Here is a 22504-nt window from a genome sequence, read left to right as displayed (position 1 = left end):
CGTGAGGAAAGAGTGGTGCCGCCCTTCGGACAATGCTCCTGATCTGGATAATGTTGAAGGGGATGGATGGTACCCCATCGCTGAGGCCTGGTTCGCACAAGCGCACGCACGCGCGACCTGCGCCGGCCCCCATTGCGCAACTCATCGCCTCGAGGAGAAGAGAAATACAGGTATGTATGTACACCGTCCGAAGAAGGACCCATCACGGAACGAGGAGCGGGAGGGAGCTTGGAAGGATGAATATACCTCTAGCGAAGTGGGCGGTGCGCAATGCAGCAGAAGGGCAACGGGAGCGTTCCGTCGCAAATCGAAAAACTTATTTTTAATCCGGCTCTAGCCAATGGCGATGTGTAGAAGGGGTCAAATATCTCGAATAGTTACGCGCTAGAGAGGAGGAAGACGTGCGAAAACGCAGGTAGGCCGAAAACCGCTGGCTGGCGCCGGAGACAAGACAAGGCCCTCCTACCTAAAATCCGCGTTGACTCACAAGCTGGCGGCGACCGGGGGCATGTTTTATTGCCCGGGCCGATCGGTTCGATCATTTGCGTTCGATGGCGACAATCGTCGTGCGCACGCAGCAGCAGCAGCAGCGATCAACCGTGATCTCGTTGCGCGTATTCCGCTCGTGGATCTTCCCGGCTAGGCGATCAACGTGGGCCACGACGCACAGAGCGCGCGATGAAATCATCTGTTGCGAAAGGGATGTGTCGTGGTCACTCGGCGGCCGGCAAGCCCGCCTATCTCCAGCTGCAGGCCGAGTTGGTATTGCAATGTTGCGGCTACGCGCGAGCAAAACCCCCTGTCCTGTCCAGTAAACCTGGACTGTTTTTTTTGGGGTGTTGTCGTACTGTGTGCACCGTGTAGTGGAGTTGGACTCGGGCCTGTGAGCGGGCGCAGCAGCGACCTGTCAGGCCCCCAAATTCTCCACAGCACGCACAGCAACTTCCGCCTGGGCAGGGATGACCGGGCGGGCCAGGGTGATTATTTTCGAGCATTTAACCGCCCGCCGTGGGAACACAACATGCGCGTACAGGACTGTCTCGCTGCCAAGTTTCTGGCACGTCGACCGAAATGAAAACATGCTAGGCGAGAAGTACATTGTAGGATTGAGTCAATATCGACAAAGAGAACGGAATTGTCAAAAATAGGACCAAATAGGTACATGAGCTCGTGTTGGCACACAGGGAGAAAGAGGACCGATGAGAGCATGCCGCTGCGAACGATCCTGCAAAGCATCATTCGTGGCCGTTGCGCTCTCATGGGAACAAAGACGGGGGAGGGGTTGAGGCCTGGAATGTGCTGCGGCGCGGATCCTTTTCCGCACTGGACAAGAATTTCGCCGCCGGGAGATCTGAAAGCGATACCGGCTCCTCCGTCTTGCGTGTGCGGGACACGCGCGATCACTGACGACGTTCGATCGTCACATCCCATTAGCAATCACGCGTCTTCCTCCCGGGACTAGCTGGAGGCCAGGCGAAAAGAGGGTTTCTAAGCGGCGGAAACCTCGAAATTGCTCGTCGACAAAACGAACGACGACGGGTCGTTTGTCATGACGCGAGCGGGCCTCGCGGAGAAAGAGAAGCTCTATCCCCGCTAGATGCGATACGACGACAATGCGAAGAGGTGGTGCAGACGAGACGACCGCTGCTGGGTGCGAACGAAGCCCTAAGGACCTCGAAAAGAGGTCGACCTGAACTACTACAACTGCAGGTGCCTATGTGCCTATGAAAGGAGGCCCGGGCCAGGAGGCTAGACGGAAATAACGTGATGGTCGGATTGGTAATTTGTCGTCAGTGCCATGCAGTGGCGGATAGTAGGAATAGTCGGAGATAGCGGCCTCGTTCTTTGTAATTCATCGGCAGGAGGCATCTCCATCCAAACATGTATGCATGCAGGTGGAGGAGGAGGAGGGAGGACTAATGATGCGATTTCAGTTGTCGCCGAGAGGTTCGCTCTTCCCGCAGAGAAGATGATACCGTGGTGGACTGATGACTGATAATTGTGACATAGTTCATCGGACCGTGGTAGGCGAGAAGGGGATATACAGCACAGCATGTCCAGATGGTTGCAGGTGGTGATAGAGTGTATGTAGGTATGTAGGTATGCATGTATCGCGATGCATGGCCTATGCAGCCGCCTATGCCCATACTCTTCCCTAGCACGCCTAGATACCAAAGTAGTCAAGTCGCCTGCAAGCCCACAGCCATGTCCGGGTTATAGATACAATTGTACACCGCCAGTACCAGACGACGACTTCTGTCCCGCGGTAGAAGTCGCTCTAGTCAGGCCGCTGGTGGTGGGAACCGTTTCTCATCACGCATTTACACTTTGACGATGGAGAAGTTTACGGCGATGGACGTGGACGTGGTTGTGGACGTGAACGATAGACTCGGGCAGGCAGTGTATGCGCATGCACACGCACACTGCGCACGCATGTCCACACGTCCACACGATGCGTATCTCTTCCTCCCCTCTCTCTATACCCGCACACGCACACGCACACGCACACGCACACGCACACGCACACACCTACCCACAAACGCAGTCTCGCAGAATCGTCGTCTGTGCGCGCGAAAAAGTGGACCATCTAAATTTAATAAGGCTGTCCTTAGCGTGTAGGGAGAAGCAACAACAGACAGACAAGGGCGCTCCGCCTCGGAAGCTAAGACCTCACGAGTGACGAACTCTATCACTCACATCCATGATCCTCCATTCACTTTTGCTTTGCTTGTACACCCGGTCCACCACGGTCGCTGGTCGGACGAAACGGTCGCAGTCGCAAAGCCCCTCCCTTGTATTGCATTGTCGGCCTAATCGACCTTTCCACCGGCCCATGATCTTAGAAACTCTCCGCTGCGGTCATGAGCGCGTGCGGGCGCAACGGTTGGCCGTCGACCCTGCGTGCGACCAACACTCTGAACACTCCCACCACCACTACCATTGCCATTACCACTCCCACTAACAACAACACCACCACCACCATGAATGAATGATGTTCGTGCACTTGGCACTACTGTTCCTCTGGTATGCCCGCCTCGACACTGCCGGCCGGCATCCTGTGGGGCCAGGACACTGCATGCACGGCCATTCCAGGGCTCTGCGAAGTGATGCTGTCGTGCTAACCTCTTTCGAGTCACCGATGACATGTTTGGTATGTTCGGAGAATCGTTATATACAACATCATACTCGCCTCTTCCCGAGTGATGTTGGATCTTCCACTGATACCAACCATTCCTCCGACTGAACAATCCGACACCACCACCACCTTCATTGCACATTGGATCGACTCCGTCGCCGGTAGTCATCATCATAATCATCGTCATTCTACCTCACCACCTCACCACCACCTCAACGTCAACGACATCTTTCGACGTTGGCGTACTACATCAACGACTCGGCCTCGTCGTTCAACCGTCGACACGATCAACATCAATCGTTCTCCCAATCGTTCCACAATCACATACCCTGTCACCATGCAGCCATCACAGCACAGGCGGAGGAGCTCACAGCCAGCAACATCACCACCTCCGACGACCAAGCAATACCCCACCGCGAGCAGCTCAAGTAGTGCCTTCAGTGCCAGCGCAAACCCGGACGAGGATTGGACCAAGATCTCCGATCTAGCAGAGCGAAGGAGGATTCAGAATCGCATCGCTCAGCGCAACTACCGTGAGTGAATGGACCCGCTGCTGCTGCTGATAATGATGATCAGGAAGACTAACTCACTCAAAGGCAAGAAGCTGAAGAAGAGGTTGGAAGACCTCGAGCGTCGCGCCGAGTCAAGCTCAGCATCGCCCGAACAGCGCCATCAGGAACTCGACCACCACGACGCCGAATCATCAGAATCACATGCGCAGGATCACCCACAATCGTACGGTCACCCTTCATATCCCGAGTCGATGTCCAGTGCCATGGCACCAAACTACATGGTTTCAACCGACGATCGCGGCATGTTCTCACAGCAGAACCTACGACCTGTCTCCGTGTCACCACCACCTTTCTCATCGGCGCCTTACTCAGCTTACCAACCTGCCATGGCTCCCGGCTTCGGGACCTCCGCATACTCACAATGCATGGGATCTCCATACTTGCCACCTCCACAGCAACAACCCTATGCCGACAACATTCCATACCAAGCCATCGGTCTTCCTGCCATCAAACAAGAATACTATGCCGAAGATGGATTGAGTCCTTACAATATGAGCTATGCACCGATCACAAATGGCGAATATCCTCGCCAGACGGTGACGGGCGAGGCGGGCTTCGCCAGCTCAGGAGATGCTTATGTGAGTAACACCAGACCTCACCATTATTACCGTCAACATCAGCAAGCACCGCACGGCGCCCGTCGATGAGAAAAAGAACCCTCCACCCGTGCTCCATTTCCTCCCCTTTCCAGAGATCCAGGCTGATTTGCGACTCTTTCCGACAGACGACGATGAGCCCTCCCACCAATCCCAACTTTGATTTCTACGAGCACAGCTCTCCACCGGATCTGGTCTGGCTACCCGCGACGCCGCCGCTATCCTCATGTGGCGAGAGTCACGAATGCCACGACGACGAGAACGACGAGCGAAGACTGTCTGCTTTCATATGGTGATTTCGTATTGTTCTTTGACGACACAGATTGTTGGTTTCTTGAGGAGTTTTGTGCATTACTTGCGAGAACATGCGGGCGGTTGCGGATTTTTGTTCCCATTTTGATTGCTGTCATTATACGTCCATCAAGAGACCCACGAAGGAGCGACGGCGTTGGAGGGCATCACGGTATTATGGTTAAATTCCCCACCCAATCATCACTTTTGGTTTTTGTGAATACCTGAATACACAGCGGTATGACCGAGTTTCTTCTTTTTGCAAAACGAGTCTCTCTTCGATGAAATACACACACCTTGTCTGCGGACCCACAATCATTTCCACTCCCATGAAATATCATGCTTGACCTGAACGCAATTCACCTGTTCCATGAATCGAACCGCGCAGCGCCCTCCGCAACAATCCACGCGCGGCACAACGGATCAACCGAGACGACCGGTCTGATCCCGGATCGCCCTCGGAAACCATGACCAACATGCATGCGCAGGCCGCGTGGCCCGGAAAGCCGTGTGGCAGTGTCATGGGTTGGTGGGTTGGTGGGGTTTGGGGGCATGTCCTTCGTCCCCCCAAAAGACAAATCACCAACAGGAGCCTGGCTTGCTCGTCCCGGAATAGGCGTCCAGCAGCAGTAGTAGTAGCATTGATTGGGACAGGACCTCGTCTGCCTGATGTTCGCCCTCCCTCCTCCTCCGTCTCCATCGAATGTGACCCATCACTGGCACAATGTGATAAGTTGCAGCCTACGGTGTCGATCGCCATCCTGATCTGGGATCATAAAATGCGAGACTTGACATGGATAACTGCTCCATCGACGAATCACCAGTCAAGAAAGGGCTATTCGACCGCAGCAAGCGAAGAAGGATTCTCCTCATATGCAAGACCAAGTATATACCCCCCCCCCGGCTGGTCTCGCATTGACGGCTTCAAGGCATGCAATGTTGGTGCAGAGGATTTTGAGTTGGGTGTGGCCTACATGTACTATCCGGCATGCGAGGAAAAACAAGCCTCTCCTCCTGCAATAAGCACAGAAGCAGAATGACACGTTCCCGTCGCGGTCCCCAAGCGTCGGGTTGCTTTCTCCACGCGCGCGTGCGCGCACCGGCGATCGCCTTTTCTCTCCTCCCCCTCCTCCTCCTGATCTCACTCTCCGGTCAATCAGCGCGTGGCGGGGATGTGCTTTTGTGGAAATGATCCCTTCGCATGCAGGTTGCTCCATTCATGACCATCACCACCACCAACTCCTCCACATCATCGACGCCCATCGTTCGAAGCGCTTCTACTCGCTTGCTCCTTGCTCCCTGTCACGTTTCCGTCGTGTACGTTTGTGGAAATAAAGAAAGTAAACCTAAAAATACCCCCAATCACTTGTATCACTGATCAGCTTATCGCAGCCACCAACCCGGGATATGGACATCTCGCTCAACACTCGCCTAGATCTGCCTGCTCATCACAATCCGAAACGGGGAAAGTTTCCGTCCTGAGAATCAAATCGGTAACAAATTGCGAGCAAAAGTCGATCTTTACGCAATCGGTAACGCGGACTCGACGTTCCCCCCTTCTGCATGTTCACCACTCTCGATCGGTCCGTTCAAAACATCGCGATCAGAGCCGATGATTCGCTGCGCGGCTCTCTTGCTAGCGTCACGTTCTCCTTCCCGGCGGGATATACATAGATCTCCACCGCACCCTCCACCCTCCCAAGTGTTGCTCCTGGCTCCTAGCTCCTGGCTCCTGGCTCCGGCCTCCACCTTCTGCAGAGCCTATCACGACGCCCATCACGCGGCAGGAACGGAAGAGGATGGGGCTAGGTGCGACGCGAGCAGGACGGCACATGCAACGCAACGTTTGACACAAGGCTTCGAGGGCTTGTATTTCAGGTTCGCTTCGCTTGATTGGCCACGCGAGAGAGAGCGAGAGGGAGATATCTCCGCACACCACGTTGTTTCACCTCGTGATTCCCGAGCAGCGAACAGAAAAGCCCTACTTCACTCGGCGATGAGATGGAAATGGCATGCATGTCGAGGGGTAGAAACGCCGACGATGCGGTCGTTGCGAGGGTTCACGGCCTACCGTATCTCGCATTCCTTCGCCTGATGATCATGATGATGGCGAGGCTTGATGAGGCTTGAGGAGAAACCGGCGACGATAAGAATAGGTCCCCTCTTTTACTCTGGCCCGCCAGATCGGTGCTTTCGCTTATCTGCCCATTTGTAAACAGACAGCACTCTGGTCTGGCCTCGCTCGCTACACTGACTGTTGCGGATTATGTGGACATGGAAATTACTTGAGGGGCCGAAATCGCGATTCTTGCTTGTATCTCAGATTTCTTTTTTTGGAGACTCGCTTGTCCGTTCATGGCAGCTCGAATTTTCTCGCGCGTGCTGTTGTTGCGCCACTCTTTCCCCGTCTGCTCCTCTAGTCTGGACCAACAATGGCACGCTGTCGTGGAATCGAACCCACCGATAGCGTATCCAATAGTTCGCCCCAAAAACAACACCAGAATTCACACTAGATCGACAGCCGCGCGATCCTGCGGAAGCGCTTCGAGCGCTGGCCGAGACCAAAAATACATTGTATTGCCTTCCCGCATTAGGCAATTTGGCCCGCGCATGAACAGGGCCCGGAAACGGTGGTTTGCTCGCACTTTCGGCCTCAGGCGGGCAAATTAGGGCTCACGATGCGTGATCAGCCAGCCCAGCCATCAATGACGAATTGGTGCGGTGATTAGCCCAACCGTACCTCAAGGCGTCGTTCTGCAAGCAAGCGACCTCGATTGCGCGCACGCCAGCACCACCATCTCCGTCCAGGTGTCTCAGAGATCCATTCCGTTCCCTTTGGACCCGCATCCAGCTGAAGGACAGAACCATGGCCAAGCGATCTGCTGCACTGCCGTTGTTCGGCGGCGAAAAGTAGGTTCCGGAGCTAATCTTCCTCATTCATTCCTTCCTTCCAGTCTAGTGTACTCCATCCTTAGCAAGCTCGTGTTGGTTCCTCTTTTGATATAAACTCTGACCTCATTGCAACGAACAGGAAATGGGAAGCTGGTGATTGGACTGCATCTGACGATCGCGTTCGCGGCGGAAAGGTGAGTTGTAGGGCACGCTTCTTCGGCCTCGACTTTGAATCGTCAAGGACATTGTGTCTCCGACAGCAGGACGAAAGTCGTGGTTTAGCATGGCGATGAAGTCATCCTTGCTCACAACTCATCTCTTTCTGGTAGTCACAATCATACCTCGAAATCTCGGGCGGTATCGGCCGCTTCTATGGGAACCTTGACATCCAGACCTTGGGCGGCGCGGGCTTTGCGAGCCAACGTACCACTGGCGAGGATTGCAGTTGGGACTTGTCCAAATATGCCGGCATTCAGATTGCCGTAGCCAAAGGCGACAGTATGTCGATTGAATCCCCATTCAAGTGCCTCGCGGCGATGAGTCTGACAGATTTCAACCAACAGAGAAGCGATACACGCTCACTCTGAAGGATGAGCTTCTACCCACAAATGAGACCAACGGTCGCGAGCAAGCCTCCATCTCCTACGAGTGTGACTTCGAGCTTCCTCCGCAAACGATCCCTGGCGACGCAACCGATCGTGTCGTCTTCATCCCGTGGTCGAGCCTGAATGCGACATACCGAGGTCGGCTCCAACCAGACGCGAAGCCCATCGACTTGGAACATGTCAAGCGCTTCAGCCTGATGATGAGAAGGTACGGACATCACATTCATGCGAAACGTGTTCCATATACTCATTATGCTGTGTCATAGCTTCTTCGGCACTCAGGAAGGCGACTTCTCGTTATCGATCCGCTCCATCTCAGCGTTGGCCGAAGTCCCGGATCAGACATACGCCGTGGCTGCCAGAGACTCGAACGGCCTGGAGAAAGGTCTACCTGCGGCCACAGCTCGCGCTCAGCCATGGGACAAGCTCCCGGTCGTTCTGGTAGCATCCTTGTGCTTATTCGCTGTATATTACTTCACGGGCCGCCACTCTTGTCGACTGGGGCCGTCCAACGTGGTATGAGACTGGACGCGTTGAGCACGGCTTCGATCAAGATTACAGCAGTTATGAGGAGAATGACATGCCTCCTTAGAGGTCATTAATTCGTGGCGCATATTCATGACCTAGCTTCCACGTCGCTCCCTGTGGATGAGCGACATCCTTGACCCGGTGAGATATAGACTCACCGATCATCTCCCAGCACTCCATGATTAATTCCTTCCCTGCTCCTGATGCTTCACACAGGGTCCCATAAGCCCATTCTGAATCAAAGCGCCAAAAGCCCAACCACCATCGCCGCCAACGCACCCCCAAAGGTGTTTCTTGCGAGCTCCTCCGCTCCACCTACGTTCACCACCGTCGGCCTCGCAGTCGTCGGCGTGACGGCGCCCGTCGCAGGACCCACGATGACCCCACCACCGCCAGTGCCCAAGGCGATGCTCGTGGTGGCTGTCGTCGAGGTGGTCGAGGAGCTGGTGCTGGAAGTCGTCGTCGCCGTCGTCGCTGTGGTGGTCCTGGTCGAAGTGGTCGTCGGTGTCGTGAAGGTGGTAGTCCGGGTTGACGTAGTCGTGTAATCAATCGTTGCACGCGTGGTCGTCGCACGCGCGGTCGTCGTCGTCGGCGTGAGTTGGTAGCCCGGCAATGTGCCGATGGCGTTGCCGCGGCAGGTCTGCCCGTTGGGACAGCAGCCGCCCGATGTGCAGTAGGTGCCCGATCGACAATATTCTACACGCAGCACATCCTGGTCAGTAACTGGACGTTGTTGTGGAAGGAGCTTCCAAGAATCGTCGGAACTTACGTCCGGTGGAGCAGCACGTCTCGCCCGCCGACGGGTTGAAGCACATGGTGTCGTATACGCATGACCGGTAGCCTGTCCCGCAACTCGCCTCGCAGGAGTACAAGCGGACCGGCACAGATTGACAGATGCGGCGCTCGAGCAGCGCGGTGAAGGGATCCGCAAAGGAAGTCTCGTGCTTGCCGAAGACCTCCTCGTCGGTCGCGACGACCAATGGCAGAACCATGGACAAGACTGCGAGTGCGAAACGCATGATGATGATCGAAGAGACGAGAGGTGTCGTGTTGTGTTGCGCGTGGGAAGCGTGTATTCTTTCCAGATCAGTATGGAATGGTTAATGTCAAGACGTGCACTACAGGACTGGAAAAAAAACCTTCTTCGTTCAAACTCGGGACATCGTCTCATCTATATAGTCCAGACGACATGAGGTTTCGCAGGACTTGGCGAACCCGCAGCTCTGGCATGGCATTGGCGCAACATCACAGCCTCCACAAAATAACACCCAGCTCGTCGGGCCGCCCATGTGCTGGCACGAAAAAAGTATCGATCCTCCACCGAGCACACCGCCGCCGCCGCATCAGGGCAACGCATCTCGTCACAGAAACCCTCCCGATTCGTCGTCCGCTCACTAGCCTCCCACGCGAAGAGGGAATGAAGTGACCAAGCGAGATGATCAACAAACCAGGCTGCAGGCAGAACTGGGCAGAGGTGCAGAGATCCAGGGACTACGGGCAGAGACCATGGGAGATCGACGGGATATTACTCGCCATTGGTTTTTTTTTCGCACGTGCGATGCTAAGCGAGAGGCCGGCCCTCAGTGGGAGACGGTTTACCCACCTCTCGCTGCATGTCAATTTGTGTCCCTTCCCCGGAAATCCCATGTGCTTGGTCCTCGGGCTGCCACGCGAGCGGACGAGCACGAACGGGCGAGCGCTTGAAAGGGAAGAAGCGGGACGTGATGTGGTGCGGTGCAGTCCTGGGGAACAACGCGACGGCAGGGCCCACATGCATTACATTACATTACATTACATTACAATACATTGCATTGCACAGCCCTCGTGGGAACAAAGGAAGTACATTTTTTACATACGATGGCCAAAAGAGGATGAAAATTCGAGTCTAGAGCTGGAGGGGTAGTCCGTTCGTCCTCTCACGGATCTCCGTTTCAGCCGTGGCGCTGTCGATCCTTCGGTTCTTGTCTTGGCTGCAGGGATAAACCCATGCGCTTGGTTTGCTTTTTCTGGTCAATGTGCTGTTTGTTGATTCGTTCGCTTGGAAGGAGATTTGATTAATGGGATTTCTTTGGCTATTATTGTCAAGGAAGTAGGGCTTGTGGTTTGAGACTGTGTTAAGATGAAGATGAGAAGCACGTGTGGGTGTGTTGGCAATTTTGCTGGCCGCGATCGCGTGGGAGGTGAGGTCGACTGAATCAGGACACTTCACGTGGGGCCGTCCACGTGCAGCAAACGCCATGCAGGGTGTCATGTCGTGCAGTTTCTTTCGCACACGCGACGGGATTAAAACATCTCTTCTCTATGCCCTCGTCTACTTGAACACAGGCCATCTTGAGACTCTCACTTTCTGAAACTTCTCATAGATACCTAGGTAGCCACAACAGACAATCAACCAACAAATTGTTAACATCCACGAACGCATGCACATCTGTGGAACAGGCGATGGAGCCTGACTTCAGGCGGACCACCCGTCATTTTAAATGATGGAAAATTCGCCGTTCGTGATCAAAACTACCACATTTAACAGTTGACCTCACCTGCGACTCCTGGACAATATCTGCCCAACAAACGCACGATGAGCCGCGCGGATCGATATGACAGGTAGAATGACGATAAGTCGTGCAAACATCCAAGTATGATGCGGTCAGTTCGTAGCATATCCGATCGGGATCAAACCCGAATCTGTACGTCTCATAATATGCGCATGGTGCATCATGAATCGCAGGGCCAAACCCCCACAGCGCAGCACGGAGGTATGTCGACTCTGATGAGGCGCGTTCTTCTTCGGGATACGAAATTGTCAGAGGTGCGTATTGGCTACCAAGTAGACTACCGCTGCTGGAATCTTGCTGCTCGGAGATGCCAGACTCGCGCATCGCGACGCTGATATAGCTTGAGAAGACCTGCGCATAGTTGGGATGCGAGACCTGCAGCGGGCCAGCGCTCTCGTTGTATGCTTCGGAGGGGGGTGGCACGCTGGCATTCGCCGCTCAAAATCTTGCATTCGCCGGGGAGCAATGGATACTGCGTGGGAGGCCAGGAAGGGGATTGTCGAACCTCAACTCTGATCTCCTACAAGACCCGACCAGGCTTGACATGACCCAATGGCGCCGCGATTGTAAACCATGGCAATTTGAGCTGAGCTTTCCCGACATTAGTACCTGACGTTTATCGCAGTGTTCAAGCTTCACCTGCCTTCCACCGAGCGTCTTTCCACGCCCATAATGAAGTTTTCGCCCTCCCAAGCCTGGCTCCGGCTACGTGACAGATCCCCATTCAATCAAAGGGAATCGAATCCAAGGACCGACTCCTCCGTGATCGCGCCATACAAAGGATAGTAGGCCGCAATGACCCAGGTGTTGCCATCGTTGAGCTGAGGGAGCCCTCCGGCTTCTACGACCGCCACACTCTTCGTGCCATCGACAGCGAGGCGGCATGCCACGGCCAAGCCTGCAGTGCCTCCGCCGACAATGACCTACACATCGGCATGGTGGTTTCCAACTCCTTCTTGCGTATCCCACGCGAGGAGGCAAAATCATGGGACTCACATGATCATAAGTCACATTTCTGGCGATGCCGAAGTTGTTCTTAGGTATCGAAGCGAATCGAGCGCAATGACCAATCCCGGGAGTTATTGTCCATGTTGAACATTGCGCGATGAAGAGAGCCGAAGAATAAACGATGGCAAGCATGTTGAAGGAGAGGGTGGGAGGAGCTGCCCACCTGTGCAGGGGTCTTTTGTTCGTCTGTCTGTCTGTCTGTCTGACGGATGCGTTCACCTGCAAGTGGATCCCAGAATCTGGATTTACGATTGATTTGATGATATCTCTATTTCAATTATTGCTAAGATCATAATTATTCTAGACTCCGCTCTGGGAATAGTGACATGAGAACGACAACAGCGATGAGAACATCACGCCGACAAATGATCATGAGATCCGCAATAGCCACAGGAAGTACTCCCAATGTCTCATTGCACGTCACGCTGAAGACCTGAATGACATGACTGGAAATGGTCGGTCGCTGTCGATGCGAACGTCCGCGTATCGTTGACGGTGGAATTCATTCCAAAGAGGCATATATAGATATAAATACAGTCTAATACCCACAAGACTCGATCGAATTGGACGGACTATCACTCCGATGAACCAAAACCAACCAAGCACTGGATGCGTCGATAAGCAATTGCCGTTTGTACGCTTTGAACGGCCTGCCCACTGTTAGTAATTAGAGAGCTCTGTACATTTTCTCCATGCGCCGTCGGAGATGGCCGTCCGATTTCAACCGGGTCTGTCTGTCCTTCTGGCTGGCTGGGCGGGTGAGCATCCCCAGAGACGCGTGCTCTCGCGGTTTCTCCGGCGAGAAATCTCCAAAGCCACGGCTTGTCTCCCGGGCATGAGACACTTTGTGCATGACGTCAAAGCACTCCCCCTTGCGTGACGGGGAAGGGTCGCATCTATCATAGGACGGGAATCGTCGGCGTGGCTATCGCGAGAGGAAGCAAAGAAAGGACACAAGAAAAAAGGATACCGGGGCGAAACGAACACGTAGGAGTATTCGTCGAAGAGAATTGAAGGAGAAAGGAGGAAGGAGGATGGAGGATGGATTGCGAGGACGACGACGAGAAGGACGGAAACTTTCTCTCTTTTATCACAGTAGAAGAAGAAGAAGAAGAAGAGATCCAAAACAACAAGAGGGAACGGCGGGGACGTTCTCCCTCCGGCTGCCATCGCGGATGCCACGACGACTGGGGAAAGTTCGGAGCATCGAGCGAAAACACGCATATATCGTCGTCGGAAAACGTACACTCGTTAAATATAAATACACATACACATAAGCATACACATACCCATAACCATCGTCCAATTCATACAGATCCATCAATCTCATCCCGTTCCTGCTCCTGCTCCTGTTCCAAGAAACCAAGAAAAGAAAAGGCCAAACCACCGCCCTGGAACGCGAAAGAAAAAACGGAGCAAAAACGAAAAAAAGAAAGCGAAAAGTAAGCGAAAAAAAGGAAAGAAGAAAGAAATTCATCCCTCCCGATTGACGAACCAAGCCGTCTTCACCGGCGGCGACAGCCGAAACGCCGAGAACCTCGAACGGCCGAACCCGCCGCCCGCGTAGATCGGATGGACGTAGAATTCCGGAGGGTCGGCCGCAGCTGCAGCTGGAGTCCGGCCTGCTGCGCCCGACGGTGACGACGATGATGATGATAGCGGGTGGGGTGGAAGAGAAAAGTGGTGGTGGTGGGTCGGCGCGAGGGGGATGTCGGGAGGCGCGGCGCAGGAGAGGTCGTCGTTTTCATCGTCGTTGTCTTCGCCGTCGTCGGTGTGGGAGGAGGAGCGGGATAGGCTTGGGGTGGGGTGGTGGTGGATGTCGCTGCCGGGGACGCTGAGGAAGGAGTTCCGAGGATTGGTGCTGCCGGCGGATGCGCGGAGGAACGAACTTCGTGGCGTGAGGGTGGTGGACTCGCGGAAGTCGCAGGAGCGGGACGAGGTCAGGCTTGGTTGGGATGATGGCGAGGCTGGACCGCTGGCGCGACGGACGGGGTCGGCGAGGGATGCTGAGGAGGACGAAGGTCGGAGGGGGAGGAGGGAGCGGCGGCGGAACAGGGACGTCTTTGATGGGGGTTGTTGTGCGCTTGGAGAAGGTTTGGTCGCTTTGCCGTGGAAATCCGGGCCGAGGAGGGAGGCGAGTTTGCGACTGGAGGCGTTGATCGATTGGTGAGACATCCGCTTGGATACAGTCCTGCTCGGCGGGTCGGTGGTTTTGTTTCCGGCGGGGTCATAGTCGCTGAGACAGGAGATGAGATCCAGCATATCGAGAACTGTGGTGTCGGGATTGTGATCGAGGGACGCGGGGCCGTCGTTGCAATACGCGACTAGGACAGTACGGCTGTTGAGCGGAGCCGGAGGGATTTTCTCGTCGAGGAGATCCAAATCATCGTCATCGCTAATCGTGGAGAGCGTCTCGGACAGGTCGGAGATGGAGCTTTCACTTGCGATGTCGCTGAGGCTTTGCATGGGAGGATATTCTATCTCCGGGGTGGAGGGTCGTTGCTGTCCGCTCCAGGAGGACGACCGTCGACGTTGATGAACCTGGAGGGACTCGCGAGAGTCGCGACGCAAGTACTTCATGGCCGTTTTGCTTTTCTTTCGGGTGAGATGATTGTTCAGGGTAGGAATCGCATAATCGAGGACCTCCGCTTCCCACTCATCGATGAATGCAGTTCCTTGTAGAGGCTGCTCCGATGGCGGGGGGCCCTCTACCGCAGTGAGCTTATTTCCGGTGGGAGATCCGTCTCTGCCGCTGTCGTCAGAGGTGGTGGTGATGGATGCTGTATCACTCGAAGAAATCGAACAAGAGGAGCGCAGCCCATCGTCTGACGATCCCGTCGTCGGGACAGTGGTGATAGTTGTAGTCGAGGAAGATACGGAGGGCGCGGATGCAACACTGATGTGGTCGGACGCCGGGCGGGTCTGGAGGGGAATTGAGACTAGCGATGTCTCATCCGAATCGTCCAGAAAAGTCGCCATCGTTGCGCGTTCGAAACGGTGTTGAAGGGACGCTCCCCTGGGACCATACTCGATCGGTGATTAGTCGATAGGCACGAGAAGTGATGGAAGCAGCACTAGAAGAGTTTCCCCATCATCTCGTTCGCGAATGGGAGGCCGCGTTGATATAATTAGTCGCACGCGGGAGGTCTCGTTGGTGGAGAGATCAGATGACGAGAAGACGGACTCGTTGGTCATTTCGTTAGCCTCCTTCACAGCCGTACGCCCGAGCCAGTGTTTGACGGAGAAAGGCCCGAAGAGATGGTGTACGCCGCTCTGACACGTTGTATCGGAGATGGTGAGGAGGAAGTGGATAGAGATGGATGGGAATCGATTTAAATGCTGGGAGAAGGCGTATGATTTGGAAGAGAGAAGTGGACAGACGCAGGTCGAGGTGGCTGAAGCCGAACGCCACTTCCGGCGTATGTAGAAGAAAGCAGAGAAAGGGCAATGACGGACTTGGCGTGTGAGCACGGTGAAGAGACAGACAGTATGGAGAGAGGGATATGTGTGGAAGATACTGGACTGTACTGGTGCTGCATTTGTACGCGTATATCGGTTGGTGCATTCTCCCCGAAATCCAACGTGTGCAGGCGTGTAGTGTACTGTACTGTACGCTGTCTGTCTGTGCCATCACCACCAAACTCCACCTACTGTACAGTTTGATTGATGACGGCCGACAGCATATATCCCCTGCCGCCAGTACAGACCGATAGACAGACCGATGAGGCAGACAGACAGGCGCGAGGGAAGAAGAAGAAGAAGCTGCAGCGAGAGGATCGCCCAAGTCGCTCGCCCATACGACAGTGACACGACATGACATTGATGATATTGATGTTGGGTCGGCGGCGGAGTCTTCCCTGTGATGAATGTGACTGACAACTCGGGCGGAGTCTTCCCTGTGCTCTCACAGATGGGACGAACGAAACACACCTGGGCATGATCGATTTCGCTGTTCCACATTAATCCATTCATTGGGTGCGAGGATCCAACCACGGCGGGACGATACCCAGACCGACACTGCAGGAGGTTATCAGTCATAATGACAAGACTGTCACATCCATCTGATGGGAACTGAAATCGGTTGAGAAGCCTGCAAGAATGAGAGGAGACGCGATGGGAGGGACAGTGAGAGAGACAGTGAGAGAGAGACAGTGATGGGAAGGGAAAGACGAGAAGACGTTGAAAACCCCCCCGGTCCAGTTTGCCGGTTGGTTCCAATATCCACCTGATGGGCCACCCATTTCAGCCCTCTACCATTGAATCCATTGGGAGAATGCATGGAATATCCTACGCGCAGATTGACCCTGAATCCAATTCATCCTTATTATCCCTTCTACAATACGTCCAACATCTCCACTCCCACCTGGGCACCCGCATATCAACCACTCAAGTCCTCCATGGATACTCTGCGGACTATGCGATGATGATGAAAATAATACTAACAATAGTAACAATAATAATGACAATGGTGATGTCGACGAGCGGGATGCCCGAAACACCATCATCAATATCCATCTCTCTCCTCGACAAGCCCGTCCCAAATCTTCGCCCCAATCGCCATCAAATCACCATCAAATCGCCATCAAATCCCACCCACCCACCGAACAGCCGCCTCCCCGATTGCATTACAAAGTACCACCTTCTCAATCCAAGACAGCCCAGAGCCAAACAAAGAAACCAAATCCATTCTCGGCGAAGAAAATTCACAACGGCAACCTAATTCTTACGGTGAAAGACACGCGGCTGTACCCAAAATCCCCTCTTCTCCTCTGCTCTCCAATGGATGCATATCTACCCACCTAGGTTGGGTATCCTTTTGGGGAACCTTGGGACGGACGGTTGTTGATGGGCTGTAGTCTCACATCCAACCCCAAATCTATTTCTATTTCTGTTTCTATTTCTTTTTCGCATGTGGCATGGCCTCTCGCTACCGCTACCGCTGCCGGGAAGGGGAGCCTTTTTCCAGATGAGCGGATCGACGGGATGGAGAATCCCTGCTCTGCTCTGCTCTGCTCTGCTGTCCATCGTGATCATCAGATGTGCTGTAGCAGTGGTCCCCATCGATCCGTCAAGGGAGGTTTCTGCATCCATGACATTCCCCTGGTCCTGTTGTCCGCCCGAACCATGACCCTCATCGTCGTCGTCGTCGTCGGATGTCCCCGCTCGGTTCCCATCACTCGCCATGATCGCTGGGATATGCTATATTCATACGTGTGTCTGCCTGCCTGCCTGTCTGTCTGTCTGTCAAAAACGAACAAAACTCGATTTCCCGAACCGCTATCTCTTTTTTTTCCCTTTCCGATTCATGGCATCATCGAAGCATCCCTGTCATCATCATCATCATCATCATCATCATCGTGCATCTCGATCCCGCCATCGCCAAACATGCAATTCCCAACTTTTTGTCCCGAATTCCCAGACTGCATTCCAAAACCCACCTCTCTCTCTCCGGTCCACCAAACAAACAAACAGATTTATCCCCTCGAAGCCAAAACCCCCTGGACATCCACCTCTCCTCCACTCTGCTGCTGCTGCTGCTGTTGTTGTCTCAACGGCTCCTGCTCCACCCTCTTCCTCTCCAGGTCGCTCTCCAGGCCCGGCTGGGCCCCGGACGCGCCGGGTTTCCGGCCGACGGCGTCCGCGACCTTGCCCTCCCCGGGCGCGCCCATCTGCGCCGCGTCCAGCGCCGCGCTGTCCAGCGACGCCTGCGTGTGCCCGTGCACCTCCTCGCCCGGCGGCGCGCCGTGGATGCCGCGCGCGCGCGACGTCGGGGCGGGCTCGGCGGAGACGTCGTGTGGGCGGCGGTGGCCTCTGTGCGGGTCGTCAGAAGGAGAGGCGGAGAGAGAGAGAGTCGGCGGGTGGTCTTGCGAGGAGGGTGGGTGACTGTTGTGGATTTGGGATTGTAGGTGTAGGTGTGGGTTTTGTGGAGACTGGGATTGGGCTCCTTTCTTTCTTTCTCTCTTTCCTTTTTTCTCTTTCTTTCCTTCTTTCTCTCTCTCTTTCTGGGTGGATGCTGACTTACATCGGGACTGCATCGGCCTGGGCATTGTCATCGGCACGTTTGGCCTCGAAGGGCTTCTGATCGACGGGATTGCCGGCCGTGCGGTAGGCCTGGTCGTGAGGGGGCTGTGAGGGGACTTCGGAACTCATATTTGGGATGGATATGGTTTGGCTGTGGTGATCGGGTGGGTGGGGAGTCTTGTTGTTGGAGGTGTAGTTTCCTTCGTTGTAAAAGTATCGAAAGACGAAGGAGGAAAGCAACGAGGTTTTTTCTTCTTTCTCTCTTCTGATCAAAATCGTCACGGAGTATTTCTAACACGAACCAAAATCATCGTCATCATCATCATTGACGATTCTTTTCATCGCCGCGCCGAAACAATCTACGTCATGGTCCGTCACTGCCAGAAATTGCGGGGGAGAGAGAGAGAGACCGTCGCTTTGCTGCTGCCGATGATGGAACCTTGGTGGGGCGCGGCTTGTCATCATTATTACTACCACAGTAGTTGTTACTCTTCCAAGGGTTTGCGGCATGTGCATGTGCATGTGCATGTGCATGTGAATGTGCATGTGAATGTGAATGTGAATGTGAATGTTCGAGGGTGTCCTTTTTTATGAACGAATTATGATCGAACATGACGATGGTCGGATTTCCTCGCATATCATCAGCCTCTCCGACTTGATGTTGTTTTATGCATCATCTCCGAGACGACAACACCGTCTAATGAATTAATGATTATACGACACACCATCTGATGCATTAATAATTGTACGAAAACACCATCTGATGCATCAATGATGGTACGACAACACCATCTAATGCATTAATGATCATTCGACGACACGATCAAGAATTCCTCTTCCCTTATTAACAACTTCAACAAAACTCATCAGCCAAGCGTGGAGGAGGTTTCGATCATCAAACGGCCCTCTTACGCGAGCGAGACGACAATTCCAGACGGTTAAAGAATAACAACAACAACAACCACCACCACCATCACCATGGCCAACAACATCTCGAGAAAAGAGCTCCTGGGCAAGGTCTACAAGATGGTCCCGCCTATGCTGGAGAAATTCCACAAAGGTAGCATTCATCCCTCACGATCAACAGCACACATGTCGAGGATTTGATCAATCTATATCGAATAGCCTGATACAGCCCCAAGCATCATTTTGACTGACGGTCGTTCCATCTCAAGGTCAACTCGGCCGCGTGGCAGTCATGGGGGGGAGTGAAGACTACACTGGAGCGCCATACTTTTCCGCAATGGCATCAGCCAAACTGGGAGCAGACATGGTAAGTGTTCGCGTGTGACCATTCCAACAATCACAAACACACACACACGAACCGGGACCGCCAAAAAAGCCATTCCTCCTTCCACGGACCCGACCTACTCACTAACCCCTTTCCTCTCCCACCAGTCGCACGTCATCTGCGAGCCCACCGCGGCCAACGTCATAAAAACCTACTCCCCAAACCTCATGGTGCACCCCTACATGCGACAGGAGAAGAACCTCGGCGCGGACGAATCCCCCGAGGGCATCGCGGACAAGATCATCGCCATGCTCGACCGCCTCCACGTGCTCGTCATCGGGCCGGGGCTCGGGCGCGACGCCCTGATGCAGGAGACGTGCGCGCGGGTCCTCGTCGCCGCGCGGGAGCGCAACCTCGCCGTCGTGCTCGACGCCGACGGCCTCTACCTCGTGCAGACGCGGCCGGAGCTCATCCACGGCTACAAGGAGTGCATCCTGACGCCCAACGTGGTGGAATTCCAACGCCTGGCCAAGTCCCAGAATCTGAACCTCGAACATCCTCCTCCTCCTTCCGCCGGCAAGGACTCCCCGTCAGGAGGGAAAGGAGGAGGAGGAGGAGGACCAGAGGAAGGGCAGGAGGCCTGCGCCCGCCTGGCCCGCTCCTTCGGCGGCGTGACCATCATCCAGAAGGGCCACGAGGACATCATCTCGGACGGCGCCACGACCCTGGTGTCCTCGGGCCCGGGCGGCCTCAAGCGGTCGGGCGGCCAGGGCGACACGCTGACCGGCTGCGTGGCGACCTTCCTCGCGTGGCGCAGGGCCTACCTCGAGGGCCTGTGGCCCCACGGCGGCGGCCTCGACGCCGCGGAACTCCTGGCCCTAGCGGCGTTCGGCGGGTCCGCGATCACGAGGGAGTGTTCGCGCCTGGCGTTCGCGGAGAAAGGCAGGAGCCTGCAGGCGGGCGATCTGACCGGCTTTGTACATGAGGCTTTCTTGGGTCTGCTGGGGGAGAAGGTGGGAGGGGAGTGAGCTGATGCTGTAGGCTGTTGCTGCTGCTGCTGGTGCGATGGACATGGAATGGTCGTGTATGATTGGTTGTTATGGGAGGGTCTGGCTTTCGTGCTACACGTGTGTGCGTATGATCGTGTGCTTCGTGCGCCACGGTGAGAGTGACGGTGACTGTGGAACTTTGATATCTCCTCTGGGCCGATTTTTTGGAATCGTCTTCTCACGTTCATTTGATTTGATCAGATTTGATTTCGAGGAACACGTGGTTTGTTGTTTCTCTTTCTATAACTCTATGTTTTCGGGGGGGGGGGGGGTTTCTTCTTCCTTTTTTTTCTCTCCATCACTCTTTCATGCAATCGGTTTCTTCTTTCGGGGGCACGCCTGATGCTGCTGCTGCTGCCGTTGTTTGTTTCTTTTTTTCGTGTGTGTGTCTTGAGGGTCCTCTCGAGAACACTCCCGCCCATCGGACCAGAGAGAGATCCTGACCACACTTCTTGCTATCCATCCCTCCTGTCGCAAGACGATGAGCCGCTATTCCAAATAGGTATAGATGTTCTCATTTCCACTCAACTCTCTCTCCCTCTCCATCTCCGTCTCTTCTTCTCCCCTCCTACCCAAGATTCTTCCTCAACGCCTCGTAAATCGTAAAGATCAGCGCCGAACTCGGCGCGCTCCTCGCCACGGTCAGCCCACAGCCCCGATACATGCCCTTGATGCCATGCGACCGCCAGAGCTCCTTCCCGACCCCGAGGAACGTCGGCCGGGCCCCGCCGCTGCCGACGTCCATCGTCTGCATCTTGCTCTTGATGGTGTCCGCGGGGTAGAAGACGAAGTTGTAGCTCATGCCCGCCGCCGCGCCGGCGACCATCTGCTGCCAGATCGCCAGGCTGTCCGCGTCGGGGTCGCGCAGCCCGCCGCGGAAGTACATGGTGAGCGTCTCGTAGCTGCCGAACCACGCCATGCCGCCGCCCGTCTCGCGGAGCAACGTGCCCAGCTGTCCGCGCCAGAAGCCCCGTAGGCCGTCCCGCCGCCAGACGTCCGCGATGATCGCGAGCGGGCTCGCGGCACGCGCGGTCTGGCCGGGGGACAGCGGGGCGGTCTCGAAGGGGACCTGCATGCGGCATTTGACGAGCTCGATGGGTGTGAGGACGACGGAGGTGAAACTGCCGGCGACGCCCCCGGCGAAGATCAGGGCGGCGAGCGGCAGCTTCTCGTCCGCGGGCCGCGAGAGGAAGGGCGTGGAGCGCAGGACGTCTTGGGTCACGCGGTAGGCCCAGAAGAGGCAGGCGTTCTCGGCCATGGCGCCGACGAGCGGGGCGCTGACGCCGCGGTACAGGCTGCGGAATCCATCCTGGGCGAGGCTCTGGCGGAAACAATCTAGCGGGCCGGTGTAGCGGAGTGGGAGGTGGTCGGGTTGGGATTGGAGCCGCACTTTGACCGTGTCGAAGGGGTATTCGAGGGATTTGCTGACGATTCCGGCGATGGAGCCGAAGCCGATGTCCTTGAGAGCTTCTACGGCGTGGTTTGAGACGAGGCTGGTTGTGGCGGGAGGAAGGGATTCTTGGAGGGATTTTGGGGAGTTGGTGGTGGTGGTGGTGGGTTTGAGGTGGAGAGGTGATGAGGCGGATTTGGTCTCCATGGCGGCCAAGGCAGGTATCGATCTCGGAGAATTTATTGTAATTGGTTGGAGAGTGGCGTTCTCTGGCCACAAGCCAAAGATTGAGCGCGAGGATTTGTTCCGCCTTATCGTGGAATCATGTCTGTGATTCAATGGGTAGAAAAAGCCGAGATCTCTGGGAGAGTCGGTGACGACGATCTGCTGCTCGTCACTGAGAACTCTGTGTCGCCTTCTCTATTTATTCCGACTTGATGTAAATCGCGCACGAATCGCAATGGTGCGGTGACAGATCGACGTTTTTGGTGGTGAGACTATGTAGTTAGCACATGAAAGTCCCGCAATGCCTGGTCATCGACGCGCAAGCGCGCAGACGCGGCTTTTTTCTTCTTCCTCGGTCGTTGCGTTGACAGAACCCGGAGAAGGAGTTCAAGGAGATGTCTTCGCGAT

General features: G+C 55.1%; 14 protein-coding genes across 14 annotated transcripts; 6 read left to right on the top strand and 8 right to left on the bottom strand.

Moving 5' to 3' along the window:
* Window positions 1–922: 922 nt before the first annotated feature.
* On the bottom strand, window positions 923–1590 carry K489DRAFT_98620 (uncharacterized protein). Its single transcript, XM_033609104.1, has one exon. The coding sequence runs from the start codon at window positions 1429–1431 to the stop codon at window positions 982–984; it is 450 nt and encodes a 149-aa protein (XP_033462827.1). The 5' UTR covers window positions 1432–1590; the 3' UTR covers window positions 923–981.
* A 1883-nt stretch (window positions 1591–3473) lies between these two features.
* On the top strand, window positions 3474–4600 carry K489DRAFT_406618 (uncharacterized protein; the record flags this gene model as incomplete). The annotated part of the gene is made up of 3 exons (XM_033607275.1): window positions 3474–3669; window positions 3733–4286; window positions 4433–4600. The coding sequence occupies 3 exons, from the start codon at window positions 3474–3476 to the stop codon at window positions 4598–4600; spliced, it is 918 nt and encodes a 305-aa protein (XP_033462826.1).
* A 462-nt stretch (window positions 4601–5062) lies between these two features.
* Window positions 5063–5635, top strand: K489DRAFT_367083 (uncharacterized protein; the record flags this gene model as incomplete). Its single annotated transcript, XM_033602829.1, has 1 exon — window positions 5063–5635. The coding sequence occupies one exon, from the start codon at window positions 5063–5065 to the stop codon at window positions 5633–5635; it is 573 nt and encodes a 190-aa protein (XP_033462825.1).
* Window positions 5636–5921: 286 nt separating this feature from the next.
* K489DRAFT_98319 (uncharacterized protein) lies at window positions 5922–6820 on the top strand. Its single transcript, XM_033609103.1, has one exon. The coding sequence runs from the start codon at window positions 6208–6210 to the stop codon at window positions 6688–6690; it is 483 nt and encodes a 160-aa protein (XP_033462824.1). The 5' UTR covers window positions 5922–6207; the 3' UTR covers window positions 6691–6820.
* K489DRAFT_98299 (uncharacterized protein) lies at window positions 6821–7314 on the top strand. Its single transcript, XM_033609102.1, has one exon. It carries the CDS (start codon window positions 6951–6953, stop codon window positions 7263–7265), a length of 315 nt encoding a protein of 104 aa, XP_033462823.1. The 5' UTR covers window positions 6821–6950; the 3' UTR covers window positions 7266–7314.
* Window positions 7315–7337: 23 nt separating this feature from the next.
* Window positions 7338–8666, top strand: K489DRAFT_376170 (CIA30-domain-containing protein). The gene is made up of 5 exons (XM_033603860.1): window positions 7338–7505; window positions 7627–7681; window positions 7817–7985; window positions 8051–8300; window positions 8359–8666. The coding sequence occupies exons 1-5, from the start codon at window positions 7462–7464 to the stop codon at window positions 8612–8614; spliced, it is 774 nt and encodes a 257-aa protein (XP_033462822.1). The 5' UTR covers window positions 7338–7461; the 3' UTR covers window positions 8615–8666.
* Window positions 8667–8858: 192 nt separating this feature from the next.
* K489DRAFT_406616 (uncharacterized protein) lies at window positions 8859–9639 on the bottom strand (the record flags this gene model as incomplete). Its single annotated transcript, XM_033607274.1, has 2 exons — window positions 8859–9316; window positions 9390–9639. The coding sequence occupies 2 exons, from the start codon at window positions 9637–9639 to the stop codon at window positions 8859–8861; spliced, it is 708 nt and encodes a 235-aa protein (XP_033462821.1).
* Window positions 9640–11900: 2261 nt separating this feature from the next.
* On the bottom strand, window positions 11901–12438 carry K489DRAFT_398180 (uncharacterized protein; the record flags this gene model as incomplete). Its single annotated transcript, XM_033606928.1, has 2 exons — window positions 12169–12438; window positions 11901–12095 (listed from the first exon to the last, which is right to left on the bottom strand). The coding sequence occupies exons 1-2, from the start codon at window positions 12310–12312 to the stop codon at window positions 11901–11903; spliced, it is 339 nt and encodes a 112-aa protein (XP_033462820.1). The 5' UTR covers window positions 12313–12438.
* A 288-nt stretch (window positions 12439–12726) lies between these two features.
* On the bottom strand, window positions 12727–13528 carry K489DRAFT_98245 (uncharacterized protein). The gene has a single exon (XM_033609100.1). It carries the CDS (start codon window positions 13402–13404, stop codon window positions 12901–12903), a length of 504 nt encoding a protein of 167 aa, XP_033462819.1. The 5' UTR covers window positions 13405–13528; the 3' UTR covers window positions 12727–12900.
* Window positions 13529–15269, bottom strand: K489DRAFT_98244 (uncharacterized protein). The gene has a single exon (XM_033609099.1). The coding sequence runs from the start codon at window positions 15157–15159 to the stop codon at window positions 13654–13656; it is 1506 nt and encodes a 501-aa protein (XP_033462818.1). The 5' UTR covers window positions 15160–15269; the 3' UTR covers window positions 13529–13653.
* On the bottom strand, window positions 15270–16274 carry K489DRAFT_98256 (uncharacterized protein). The gene is made up of 2 exons (XM_033609101.1): window positions 16111–16274; window positions 15270–16037 (listed from the first exon to the last, which is right to left on the bottom strand). The coding sequence occupies exons 1-2, from the start codon at window positions 16116–16118 to the stop codon at window positions 15380–15382; spliced, it is 666 nt and encodes a 221-aa protein (XP_033462817.1). The 5' UTR covers window positions 16119–16274; the 3' UTR covers window positions 15270–15379.
* Window positions 16275–17654: 1380 nt separating this feature from the next.
* Window positions 17655–18575, bottom strand: K489DRAFT_349845 (uncharacterized protein; the record flags this gene model as incomplete). The annotated part of the gene is made up of 2 exons (XM_033602410.1): window positions 18203–18575; window positions 17655–17991 (listed from the first exon to the last, which is right to left on the bottom strand). Exons 1-2 carry the CDS (start codon window positions 18328–18330, stop codon window positions 17655–17657), a joined length of 465 nt encoding a protein of 154 aa, XP_033462816.1. The 5' UTR covers window positions 18331–18575.
* A 303-nt stretch (window positions 18576–18878) lies between these two features.
* Window positions 18879–20756, top strand: K489DRAFT_376164 (H-hydrate dehydratase). The gene is made up of 3 exons (XM_033603859.1): window positions 18879–19261; window positions 19377–19474; window positions 19600–20756. Exons 1-3 carry the CDS (start codon window positions 19180–19182, stop codon window positions 20458–20460), a joined length of 1041 nt encoding a protein of 346 aa, XP_033462815.1. The 5' UTR covers window positions 18879–19179; the 3' UTR covers window positions 20461–20756.
* K489DRAFT_376162 (amino acid transporter arg-13) lies at window positions 20754–22441 on the bottom strand. Its single transcript, XM_033603858.1, has one exon. The coding sequence runs from the start codon at window positions 22076–22078 to the stop codon at window positions 21050–21052; it is 1029 nt and encodes a 342-aa protein (XP_033462814.1). The 5' UTR covers window positions 22079–22441; the 3' UTR covers window positions 20754–21049.
* Window positions 22442–22504: the final 63 nt, after the last annotated feature.

This window comes from Dissoconium aciculare, assembly GCF_010015565.1.
Source record: "Dissoconium aciculare CBS 342.82 unplaced genomic scaffold K489scaffold_2, whole genome shotgun sequence".
Classification (NCBI taxonomy): Eukaryota; Fungi; Ascomycota; class Dothideomycetes; order Mycosphaerellales; family Dissoconiaceae; genus Dissoconium; species Dissoconium aciculare.
The sequence above is the reverse complement of the archived record's forward strand: the minus strand, read 5'-3'. Positions and strand labels throughout refer to the sequence as shown.

Excerpts from the sequence above, each read along its gene's own strand:
- K489DRAFT_98245 (XM_033609100.1), bottom strand. The coding sequence starts at position 13,404 with ATGCGTGTTTTCGCTCGATGCTCCGAACTTTCCCCAGTCGTCGTGGCA.
- K489DRAFT_376170 (XM_033603860.1), top strand. The coding sequence starts at position 7,462 with ATGGCCAAGCGATCTGCTGCACTGCCGTTGTTCGGCGGCGAAAA. Across the intron at positions 7,506-7,626 it reads CCGTTGTTCGGCGGCGAAAA|GAAATGGGAAGCTGGTGATT; the intron begins GTAGGTTCCGGA and ends TGCAACGAACAG. Across the intron at positions 7,986-8,050 it reads TGCCGTAGCCAAAGGCGACA|AGAAGCGATACACGCTCACT; the intron begins GTATGTCGATTG and ends TTCAACCAACAG.
- K489DRAFT_98299 (XM_033609102.1), top strand. The coding sequence starts at position 6,951 with ATGGCAGCTCGAATTTTCTCGCGCGTGCTGTTGTTGCGCCACTCTTTC.
- K489DRAFT_98620 (XM_033609104.1), bottom strand. The coding sequence starts at position 1,431 with ATGGGATGTGACGATCGAACGTCGTCAGTGATCGCGCGTGTCCCGCAC.
- K489DRAFT_376164 (XM_033603859.1), top strand. The coding sequence starts at position 19,180 with ATGGCCAACAACATCTCGAGAAAAGAGCTCCTGGGCAAGGTCTACAAG. Across the intron at positions 19,262-19,376 it reads GCTGGAGAAATTCCACAAAG|GTCAACTCGGCCGCGTGGCA; the intron begins GTAGCATTCATC and ends TTCCATCTCAAG. Across the intron at positions 19,475-19,599 it reads CCAAACTGGGAGCAGACATG|TCGCACGTCATCTGCGAGCC; the intron begins GTAAGTGTTCGC and ends CTCTCCCACCAG.
- K489DRAFT_376162 (XM_033603858.1), bottom strand. The coding sequence starts at position 22,078 with ATGGAGACCAAATCCGCCTCATCACCTCTCCACCTCAAACCCACCACC.
- K489DRAFT_98244 (XM_033609099.1), bottom strand. The coding sequence starts at position 15,159 with ATGGCGACTTTTCTGGACGATTCGGATGAGACATCGCTAGTCTCAATT.
- K489DRAFT_98319 (XM_033609103.1), top strand. The coding sequence starts at position 6,208 with ATGATTCGCTGCGCGGCTCTCTTGCTAGCGTCACGTTCTCCTTCCCGG.